At 36.2% G+C, this 12,642-nt stretch overlaps 1 protein-coding gene across 5 annotated transcripts in view; it reads right to left on the reverse strand.

The window, feature by feature from the left end:
• Positions 1–12,642, reverse strand: part of LRBA (LPS responsive beige-like anchor protein) — a 412,475-nt gene that overhangs the window by 266,450 nt on the left and 133,383 nt on the right. For all 5 annotated transcript variants that reach the window (XM_054203497.1, XM_054203494.1, XM_054203495.1 and 2 more), the window contains 2 exons: positions 11,867–11,931; positions 365–473 (listed from right to left, as the gene is read on the reverse strand). In XM_054203497.1, the coding sequence (XP_054059472.1) occupies positions 365–473; positions 11,867–11,931 (174 nt within the window). The remainder of the gene's footprint in view (positions 1–364; positions 474–11,866; positions 11,932–12,642) is intronic.

Raw genomic sequence — 12,642 nt, forward strand, 5'->3', positions numbered from 1 at the left:
TTATCTTCAGAAAGATTTTTTTTTTTTTTTTAAGAGTTATATCTTGACTGTGATGCTAAGCACCTTCAACACATGCAGTGATGTTTGCTTTATTGAAAAGAGCAGCACTGGTACGATACAATTCCTTCCCTCACCAACTATGGTTTGCAGATTCTGACAAGTTCTGAGTTCCTCTGCACAGCCTGGTTTTCCATCAAACTTAGTGACAAACTAGCAAAACACCCTACGGCTGCAAAGCACCTTTCAGGGGGGAACCTCCTGTGCCTGAAAAGACCGTAAGACACATTGGAATCCTCAAACACAGTAGCCTTGTTATGTTTTGGTGGTTTAGTTTTTTTTTTTTTAAAAAGATTTCATTTCTTACCTCAAATTCAGCATGGCGGTTAATATCCTCTGCTCTCTGTCTGCTCAAGATAAATTCCGCTTCATTAGCCACTCTTACCAAATGGTCCTTCATGGTTTGACTCAGCAACCTGAGGACAGAGAATATTCAAGAACTGCCTTGAGAGAATGAAGTCCCAAAATAAAAATCTGTAAATACGGTATATATACAAATATTTTGAGCTCTGTTCCATAACTGACTTTATCGTGTTAAGAGAACAGCATAAATAGGGTTGAAGGGTAATTTTCTGGCAACTAGTAAAATTGTATTTCAATAGTAAACCAAACTAAGTATTAAACAACATGTAAACACTCTAGACAGTCATTTGTTTTACCTGAAATATAGATATGTAAGAAAATCTTTCACATACACACAACAGAAGAAAAGTAAGCAGTTCATGCATATAAACATCCACAGTGAAAGCCCTCATGTAACTGATGTAAAGTCTAAATAAATAAAAAATTGCGAATTGCACTCCAGTATACTTTTTTCTCCAGTGTAAAATTGGAATTTTATGGTAAGTATACATTTCAGTAATATTTTCAGGATTACAAACCATTGTCAGTCTCACAAATGAAATGCTAAGATATACATTGTTCCAGGTTATGTACAGAATAAAGCTGTAATTCAAGCTGAGATTTCTGAGGTCTTCATAAACCCTGTGTTTATGAATGGCAGCAGAGCTGACAGACTGAATTACAACCCAATTATTCTGTGAGTTCACATATTGTTACTAAAAACATTTCCTTTTTAATTAGTTACATCGGGATTCATAAAGTTAAAAACTGGCTATACAGGAGCTACGCTGTTTTAGAACACGCACGTTTCCACAGGATCACTCAAAGATACACCAGATAAATCCATTACATGCTCTGCTGGTTAGTTTTTCAAAATATCCGTTATTAAAGCCTTTTTTTTTTTTTTTAAGGTTTCTAGTTGCTAATGTAGAAAAGAGTAGCAGAACATAAAATCACCCGTTTGCCTTGCACATATAAACTAAAGCATATTTCAACAAGTTTACCCTTTCATTACAAAGAAAACCCTTTCTTTACAAAGACAGGATTTATTATGCAGGATGGCTTCTAGTGTATACAATGTTAATTTTATCCCCTATAACTTATTTATCTGAACTAAGGCTCCACCTGTCTCTATCTGTATGTTCGAAAGTACGATCCTCAATGCTCTGCTGCCTCGTTTCCTGTGCTATGGAATTCACAACTGCACACTTGCAAGAAAGCTTGCAGGTGACGAGCCTACTCCACTGAGAAGAAATCCAGAAGCAGAACACCACCTGAAGCTCGTCGTTCGTTGCCTCTCTCACTGCCAGGCTAGGACAACTGCAGCACCACAGCTAAATGAGGCCATGCCACCATGAACCAGCGGAGTCAGCGGGTCACTGTCTCCCCATGGATGAAGTGTTAGAGAAAAAGAAATATGCACAACTCATTATCTGAAGCGTGACTTCACCTTCTGTTTGAGGAAGCGTGTATGGAAGCCACTGTTTTAGAACCACATTATAATTTTTTTTTCATTTTTTTCTATTTTTAGTCACTTTTAGAATGGAAGTAGCTGTTGATCAACATATAATTTGGACAATTTATCTGCATGCATTAGTGACAAACTTTTACTTTCAAAAACTTTCAGAATCAATGTGGCTGCAATAACATAACTTCAATTTCATAACTTTTCATGGCTTCAAAAATTGGGAAAATAAACTAGCTAAGGTGGCATTGCTCAAACACTGAAAAAAACCTCAAACCCAAACCTCCATCTCTAATAACTTACAATAATGTTCAGCTAAAAATAAATCCCTACTAATAAACCTGCAACAAGAAACTTTGCATAACCAGTTTCATAGTATGGGCAGATTCCAAGCATTTGATTCCCTTCTTTCTCCAAGATCCCCAGAAGCACATTCAAATCTGTCACGGAAGCATTTAAAGAAACATTTTTTTATTAAACTAAGAACTGTCTAAAAAAATATGGGCATCGTACATACTCATGTATTAAGATTTACATTTAACACAGTTGGGCAGTATGCTATTATTTTAATTGAGTCTGTCAATACCAATACCTTCTGCTAACCTGTTCACACCTTGAAAAATACTAGTTATCCTCTAACAGGTCTGCTTTTAATCTAACACTATTTATCCTCTAAAAGTCACACTTTTTTCATCTGTTCAAGAAAGCACCCTATATAATAATTGTTTTTAATGACTTACAACAACATGGATTTTCCTTTTTATCTACTAAACGTAACCAGTAAGCAGCCCAGTACATGACTGACTGTACACTGGCACTTACTATGCATTTGCAGAGATGATGGACGTGTTCCAAACAAAGCAAAGAACTACATTCCCTCACATAGGAACAACATTCTCAAAACAGACTTGAAGTGTACCCGGTAAAAACAAATCGCTTTTGAGTATCAGAAAGAGCTTGGTCTCCTATGGATCAGTTGTCACTTTTGTCACCCCCCCACCTCTTCCTACTAATTCCACACACTCTCCTCATTTTCTCTATGACACTCCATACAGGGCTAGGCCAGCTAGATAAAACTTACACATGATTTTGCAGACAAATCCTAGTCAAATTTGTCATTTTGACAACCAAAAAATCTTTCAGCTAACAACTAGGTAATTGTCCAAGCTCAGCATAACCACCTACCGGTAGCTTCAAGCTGTTTTCAGATAAAGGTAAAAGCTTCATATTATTAGGTATCAATTATTATACAGTTACTTCCCTTCTTGCAAATTGCCAAATTCAGCAACTAAAGATCTTCAGGAGGTGAGGATAACAGCTATTTACTAATATAAATGAATTCTGTATGAAATAATTTACTGGTTTATACCATATGACAGCTGTGTTCATTATTTACATTCAAGAACTTCAGATTTTCATCTTTCTTTTCAGTCACCTTTTCCAAACACTGCATACGCTTAGATTAACTTGCTTCTAATAAACAATTCCAGTTGTATTGTTACCTAGGTCAGTTTGGATTTTCTTTATGAGAACAGCATCCACATTCCTAGTAGAGCACTCAGATTTCTATTTAGAATGTACCTCTAAGTGCAGAACTTCGCAAACTAAATATGTATCTATACATAAATGTAATGACGGCATGATATAACACAGGAGTCTATAGCCATCATTAAAAATCAAAGGCAAATACAAGCTCTCAGCACCTCTATAAATGAACACACCTCTGCTTATATGTCTAAAATGAAGCTTTAATCATTGACTTTTAAACGCTAATTTTGGGAACCTTTGGCAGCTGCTACTTTTCCATTTGAGGCAAACAAAACACTGAACAGAAATTTGTTAAGTGTAGCTCACTGCTTGCAATAGAAACAGCTGTTTCCAGCTGAGCAGACCACTGCTGAGGCAAGGACAAGAATCTGACTCTAGCAAAAGTATTAGTTCAACTCCAAGCTACACACAACACATTTTGTACGTATGTGAGTGGCTATAAACCGTATTAACTAGATCAGGTAACTTTATGAGAGACAAACGCTTTCTTCTAAAGAAAAAAAAAGTTTATAAAAATCTGATTTTCCTCACTGAGACAGTAAGTAGGTTTCATAGATTTAAAACATCACAATGGTCCTTTCTGGTACCTGCTCTGGCCTTCCTGCACAGAACTGATCATGTGTGTTCTCCCCAAAATGATTTCATTTCTCCATCAAGTCTGTACCTTCTGTTTGAGTTACAGCATAGCCTTCAGAAGGATGCCCCAACTTTTTTTTTGTTTTTTTAAGATTTGAAAATAATTTACACATGTTCATCTATGAAGGAGTTTTATAATTAGGTAATTAGTGTCAATTTAAAAAAAAAAAAAAAAAAAAACAACAAACAACCCGAAAGCCCCCCAGCTATTTCTTATCTGCTTTTATCCTGTGTTTTATTCTAGCAACTAGGTCACAGTAGTTCTTTGTTCTTTATAAATACTTTTTTTTCCCACCACAAAAGCACAGCTTTTCATTTGTTTGATTAAACAAACAGATTAATTGAATTCCTGTCTTTTTTGAAGTATCGCACCCAAGCTGAAAAACTGAAGTCTAATAATTTCCTTCTTGCCTGTGCTTCATAAACTCCGTATGCAGCCCCATGGACCATGTTTGCCTTACGCCACTATCTCACATCCCCGTTTATTTTTCTCAGTGTTACTAAACACCAAAATGCTGTTGAATGTGGTGATTTCCACTCCTCCTTCCCTGATAGATTCCCTTCGTGTTTGGCTTTATTTATGACAAGTTATTGACTTACGATTTTTTCTGATCTTTAACATGAGAAGAGTGTGGATGGAGCATGGATGGACATGTTCTGTAGAAGTTAGACCATATAGGGGGTAAGGACTCTGGATACCAGGTCTACTTTTCTGCTTTCAGTACACACCAGATTCAAAGTCTCAAACAGACTTTTCTTCCTTTGTCTAAGCACTTTCTTTCTGGACTGAAATATTTAAAAACATGTGATTAACTTTGAAAAGATGAACAGCCTACTAAAAACAAGCAAGGGGACGGATCTCACGGTGGAAGTTAAATATATACTTGCATACTTTGCTGGGTCAGGAATGAAGTGCTAAACCACGGAGAGAAGGAGTTCCAGCCAAATATATGAGACATTCTGATTTTATTGTTATGCTGGAAGAGGAAAACTACAAGACATAAAGCAAGAAATCTTCTCACTCTAATTTCTGGCTGCTGCATGCTCGTATGATTGAGTAAAAAGTCAAGTTTCTCCTTACAACAAGTAAAAAGGAGAAGGTACAAGAGGGAAAAAATGGAACAGAAAAATATGTGCAATCAAAGAAAGTGAGAAATGGATAAATTCTGAGTTAGTATTACTGATGTCCAACAATTATCAATTTGAGTCAAAATATGGAAAAAGCTTTACAGGTGACATTTACGACATCTGTTTAGGCATAAATCTCTCATAAAGTACTACTGGGAGAGATTATGTATGTTCCAGACGCTACCACAACAGAGAACTCTGAGATAGCCAAGAAAGGAGGATAAAGGTAAGCTTTCCTGCCGGCACTCCTCATAAACCTAGCATATAAGAGATTCTCTTACTTCAAAAGGAGATACGTTCTACATGGGTACACAGTGTCTTTTATGGGATCGGACTGCTCCATGTGCTAAGTGTTGGAATTATGGCTGCAAGGAAGCTTTACAACTGCTTTGTGCAACACAGATACTTTAGAGATACTCTATTCTATCCAAAGAACACTGACAAGTCCATAAGCTCCTAAAGACTCAAGTTTGAACCCTACCCTCTACCCCCTTAAAATAGGGGAGAAAAAAACAAAACAAACAAAAAAAATCGTGCAGACTCACCAAAATGCTGACTTGGACATGTGATAGCATAAAACTTAACAGCACTCCAAAAGGACAGCTAGGAGGGGACACACCAATCCAACATTTTCAATCTAAGATAGCTACTTCGGACGCGTCTGAGCCTACTGAAAACTGATCTGAGGTTGTGTTCCCATTCTGAGAGAGACTACATGGTTGTACAACAAACAATTTCTGAACATTTTTAATCAGATATCAATAGTGCTATGCACGTATACATGCAGTGCAGGATAAATATCTTCTTGCTACTCTTGCATTAGTTTATTTTTTAAAAGCAGATGTTACTAAAAACTTTGTACATAAAAAAAAACATTTAAGAATTCCCAGGCACTCAAAAGTGTTTTACAATTTGGCTTTTTCATAGACTCAGCAAATTAATGACATATTATCACAAGCAAAACCTACCTTTGTCACAAACATACCCTCCAAAGTTACTAGTATCTCCAGTAACAAAAGCTTACTTTAATTTTTAATCATTAAGACATAGTTCTCCCCCAAAAACTTCTGCTTATTGATTAAGTTGCAGCAAAGATCATATGTTTCCAGTTACACAAAAATGATGCCATTTAAATCCAGGCACAGATGATCGAACAAAACGCAGTGAAATAAAAAGCTATTTCAAAAATGGTTGTGCATGTCACACTATACCTTAGTGCACACACACATGCAAAAATATCACGTAGTGTCAAGAACTCCACCTCAATTCACTTATCCATCTCTGAAACACATCCAGGCTGACATTTCTAATTTTCAGCACATTTAAAGTGTTGTGTAAAGTCTAGCCTAATGATCTTGTGTAGTTCAAATTCCCACATTAACAAAGCTGCTTCTGCTATGAAACCAAAACAATAACATAAAACCTCAGAAAATAAATCACCAAGTATGCCTTTTACAAAACCTACCACTTAAACGGAATGAGTTGCTAAAAATAAAAAAAAAAAAAAAGGAGATGTGGAAAACACTTTTTTTTTTCCTCTTACAAATCAAGACTAAGGTACAGGTTCTAAGTTATGAGAATCTCAGGGCAAAGAGGCCGCAACGAGGGGAGCAGACTGGTAGTAATCAATTCTAGTTTGAACATGACTACCTTCATCTTTTTTTTTTTTCCTCCTCTGAACCTTTTTTGGTCAATTATGCACAAAGGGTAAGTCTGTCAGTTATCATCCATTTTTTTTCATTAATAGCTGTATTTTTCTAACTATTTTCCATCGCAGTAGTTGCTCCTATGGCAACACATTCTCTAACATTCATTCCTTGAGAGCGACCACGCTATTGCAAGTGAAAGACAATTGAATGGGGCAGCCTACATCTGTCCCCTATTTTCCGTTAGGAAAGTGCGCAAGTAATTGGCCAACTAGTTTGATTGCCAACTATTTCAATATTAAAAAATATTTGCATCTATGACCAGTCAAAAGTAATATATACAATTTAAGAAAAGGAACAGCAGGTGACACATGTTGAAATTTTCTTAGTACAGTTCATTCTAACAAAAAATAAAAAAATGCTATAGAAATACAGATGATTACAGCATTCCAGATTTTATACTACTGGATATTATGTATTGGGAGAATAATACCAGTTACATCTGGTTATTTCTGGAGAGGTTTGGGGCTTTTTTTGTTTGGATGATGGAATTTTTACTTCCTAAGGGTATTAGATTTGCATGCTGTCTGCCTTCCTCCTTTTCCCAGCAATTTTTGAATTCGTTGGATAATTCCAACAAGTTTTTTAAATAGAGGGCTAGAGTTCCTCAAAAACATTAACGTTTTACAAGTTTTATATCCAACAGAGGACAAAAACCCTTGTGAGCATCCTTAAAAAAAAAACCAAAACAAGAGACAGCTATTCTCAACTGCACTGCACTGAAAGCCATAATATAAAATCCAATATAGGAGGAGAATCCTCTGATATGGCAGGAGAACTTTGATTAGATTTCATTCCTCTTTAGACAACAGAGAATCTAGCAATAAGAAAAAGCTACAGAAAACCAAACTTCATTAGTTCTGCTTCTTCTGGATGCACTTGTGAATCTTTAAGTTCTGGGGTTTTTGTTTTGGTTAAGGATTTGAAAGGGCAAAGGTAAAGGAGAGGAAATTATACATGTATTCTGATAGTTTAAAGAAGTTATCTTTCAACCAAACTTTACAGGACAGTTTTTTAATGCAACTGCTGTCTGAATATTCATTTCCAGATGTATAAAAATGCATGTATAGAACATGGCACTTAATTCTTAGGACGACCAAGAAAACTATGCAAGAGAAAATGAAAATTAAGCATCTTCAAGAGTCTCTTCAACTGAAAATCAGAAAGAATAATTGCTGCAGCATGCTTAGGAGACTGATCCCTCAACCCCTGCCATGCCAAACCCATTATCACCCCAAAGGGGATAATAACTGTCATGCCTAGTCTCAGGCTCGAGTATGTTTGTTAGTGCACTGATACAGAAAACAAGGTCTAGCATAAGAGATGTTTCACACTAAAGTGTGCTAATGAATCAAAGCGACAGGAGAGAGTTCTAACCTTCACAGAGCAAAGGAGTTGTTTGCTAACTAGTCAAGTAGAGGAGTCTAACAAAAGAAACATTTGTACATGCAAGGAAGTAAAACAAAGCTCCTTTTTTTTTTTTCAGTTCAGAAATAAATCTCGACCATCTCCTGCATAAGGAGGAAACATAATTAGTTTCACTAGCTTTCCTACTGAAAAAAAGGAATCCGTCTGGACACCTTGGAAGTCTCCAAAGGAGAGGGCCAGCCGTGACAGTGAACCAAATCACAGCTAAAGGATGGTTCTGGTGAACAAACTCTCTCGTCAGTAAGCTCTGGGGTTGAGGTTCCAAAACAGTCTCTCCCTAAAGGGAGGACCCAAAGGTGAAAGGCAAGCACAAAGACTGAAATCTAGACCGACAGAAGTTCAGCAGGCTAAGGAAAAGTTTCGCAATCTATACTTCTGCTGCACAGATGGCTTGGTACAGAGCAGCAGTGGGTACAGGCACCTTTTTAACAAGGTTTCAAAGAACATTAATAGTGTTCCCAGGCATTGCAATAATAGTGAACAATACTTATTCATTTTTATTAAAAACAGATTAATGTTCAGTGTAGCAATGTACTGAAACTGACATTTCTTTTCATGCACAGAAAGAGGTTATTTTCCAATACCTGATCCTTTAGCTTTTCACTTACATTCTGTACATTCCTGTTTTTCTACACAGGGTTTTTTTCTTTTTCTTCCCCTCCCCCACCCCCCACTATGCTTGTAACCTGGCCTTCAAAAGACTTCAGTTGTGTATTTCAGTTTTAGTTAGGTTTACATTTCTGCATTTCTGTATTTTTACATGCTAGTGTCCTGTTTACAGATTATTTTTTTTTCAGTTCAGGATTCAAAAATTTCACTGGTCACAAACAAATCAATTCTGCTATACATGTGCAGCAGACCTGATATATCTGGAAAGCCTGGGAGCAACTATATATGTAACACATTAGTTACTTGTGAACACGATGAAATTCAGACCAACACATTCTGAATGCAGCACACACACTGTAGATCTTATGAGTCCCAGAGGCAAACTTTCCGCACATATTTCTGTCCAGGGAATCCTAGCGAAAACATGGCAAGCCTAAACATAAAACTTCCAACTGCTGTGAGAGAGAGGGGTACATTCATACCTTTCACATAAAAGCATAAAATACATTTGAAAGTGAGTATAAGATGAGATTTAGATCTCTTATTCTAGACCTCTTTCTCTTCCAGAAAGATTTTTCAGTTGTCTTATTTGCCTGATAAGCAAAACCAGTAGAACACACTTCAAACTGGAATATCCTCTGGTATCATTAGTCCAAAAAATCAGTAGTAAACATTGGGAATAAAACCCTGGTTACAAAGGTTGTAGGGTGACTAAGACTTTCTCCACCAAGGCAGCAGACAGACAATAGCAATTCTGTGATTCCGCAAATTCTAGGCAGTTCTTCCAGTCCTTATTTTTATTTATTCTAACACTGCGCATGTCCCGGTACCCCACAGACATCCTTCCTGGCTTGATGAAATCAGTTCTGTCCTTTGGACAACTACCTTGTCTTCTTCTCTTGAGTACTTATAGAAACAATTTAAAAATTCAACTTGTATTATACAATTTTGCAGCTTAAGTCTAAATCACTATCATTCAGCTATTTTCATTTTTAAGTTTTAAGCAAAAGATTTCAGGTTCTGGAGTTTTTAAGATTATACTGTTATGGCAAAAATACATAAACCAATAACAAACACAATAAAATACAAGATCTGAAATGTTTGAGTATAAGTGTTAGTATACGTGCAAGAAAAATAACGTGCAACCTGCATAAAGGGAAGAGTAGTTCTGGAGTATAGTTCATGTCGTACCAGGGATAATAGTTTCATTTTAGTGAATGCTAAAAAGCCACACAGCACCGCAATGACCAATTCAATAATAACAACTTTAAAGGCTCCTATAAACAGCAATGGAGGAAAATGGAGACAGATAAAAGGAGCCATTTTTAAGAAATTAATCCCCTCTCCTCTTCCCCATAATGAAACTTATGTTCCCACTTTTTAAAAAAAACAACTCTGCCATGAGTCTGAAACGAAATGAAGGAACAATTATTCAGATGTTTTCTGCTAACCAAACCCACACTTTCCAGTCTTCAAGGGATCATTTGTCCCCGAGACAACCACTCTGAGGCTAGACTGTAAGTTATTGATGTTGTTTATGGAGGTGGGGGAGTGATTCCATCTGTCTGTGACGGGCACTGCAGGTTTTTAAAAGAAAATAGTCAATTCCAAACAGTTTACTGATAGAATGCTCTCTGAAAGCCTGACCTGGACAAGCTGAATAACTACGAGGTAACTGCTACTTACAACTCAGTGCCAGCAACTCATTTGTTCATGATAATCATCTTACACAGACGAACCCTACATTGTGGTTTACATGCGTGTGGGATCTCTACGTTATCTATGCTAATAAAACATTAATCAAGGGCCAAATTTATAGCAGGCACTTTATAAGTAAGGTCAAGACAGGTCAGCCTCACATAATAGGAAACAACTACAGGCTAGATCTTAACACTGTAACTGAACACCCTTGTTACTTTACCTTGGCCCTTGGGATCATGACTAGTAGCAAAATGTTTTTTCTGCCTCAGAATAGTGTTTCCCTCACCATAAACTGAAATGTAACCATTAAAGTGGTCATTATTTTTACGTATCTTGAGAACATCTACACATTTTAAAAGAAAAATCTCAAATAGCCATTTCCCCTATATCTACAATGATAAGAAGATATTTATATAGTATTCTAATTTATGTGATAAATTATTTTGTTTTTAATTCAGTAGCTGTCCTAATCCTGTAAAATTTATTTTCTACTGGGATTCTTACTAGCTCAAGTTACTCACTAACACAATTTAGGTTTACATAAATGGCTTTTCTTATAATACTCCTTAGCAAACTCATTAAGACATCTTAAAAAAAATCCTTTGGAAAACATAAATATCGCTCTTAGTCCGTCTGAACAATCGACTCCTAACAAAGAAAATATTGATGCTTCTGAATAGTCACTGCAAGTCAAAGAGTATGGCCTCATCACCTGCTCTGTCATTTTCTGCAAGTCCCAGTAATATACATATATAGTTATGGATAGAGCATTAAACTAATTGGTAATGTTAACAAATTATTGGGTTTTTACCTTAAAGGGACTTTCTTCCTTTGTATTTTATGAGGTAGATAGGAAATAAATGAGCAAACTGGAATCTAATTTTTGAGGCAGAGGCTTATCTTACAATTCCTAGCTATAATGTCTTCCAAATATCAATTCCCTTCCTCAAGAGATTAGCTGAATACAAATTATACTTTCAATGTTAACCAGTGCACAAAGACAGGAAGAAAGAAAATCCACAACACATAAGTGAAATATTTAATAAAACTGAAGAGCATTCAGATTCTGCAAAAGCCCATATTCAGTATTAGAACAAAACCAAAGCATTGAAGAATGTGAAATCATGCTCGTAAAACTCAAAGGAAATGACAAAAAAAGACAGAAGAGAAAGTATTTTTAAAAAGTTTCAAGCCACACAACTTCTTCAAAGCTGAGGCAGAGGTGTTATCAAATATTGTGACTTACCTTCCTTCATTGACAAGCTCAATAAAGGCAAGGCCAGCATTCTTTTGTATAGAGTTTTGCCACTCCTGGGGAATAAAAAAAAAGAAAGAAGAGAAAATTAGTTGTATAAAAAACAAAACTAAGAAAAAACATTTTCAGCTATAAAGTCATACGCTTTCTTTTCAACTTTATCAACTTACACCACCATCAGCAAACATATAAAGCGTTAATTGTGTGCTAATCAGGAAGGAAACATTACCACCATGAAGAAAGAGAACCCTATCATTTACTCAAAGTCATATTCTGTGGAGGGAAGAATAAAATACAAAAACATCCCACAAACAACTGCATCATTTTCTTTTGCTATGTTATGCAATAATTCTGAAATTACTCTGGTTGACTGATGCTGTTTGCCTTACTGAACCTTGATAACGCTAGAAACAAAGTGTTTCACACTAATGTAAGGCTCATTCTTTAGACACAAATTTCTCTTACAGCTTAAAGTCTAGTTAATGCCTATAAGTTCATGCCTATAAGAACGCTCACCTCACCATCACATAACCATCTCTACTCCAAAAAAATCTAATGATCCAAATATTGCACCGTTAACACCCAATATGTTTCAAAAATTTTAACACCTTTTTAACACACTGAAATGATAGTAATAGCAGACACACATGTGGCGCACATTTCTTACATCCAACTGAGCCCTGAATTACAGCAAAATTCTACCCCTCTTAAACATGTAGGCAGGTTTTGCCTGGCCCCCAGAAGACACACAGTGGCAAGCAACCAAC

Source organism: Rissa tridactyla, chromosome 5 (genome assembly GCF_028500815.1).
Source record: "Rissa tridactyla isolate bRisTri1 chromosome 5, bRisTri1.patW.cur.20221130, whole genome shotgun sequence".
Lineage (NCBI taxonomy): Eukaryota > Metazoa > Chordata > Aves > Charadriiformes > Laridae > Rissa > Rissa tridactyla.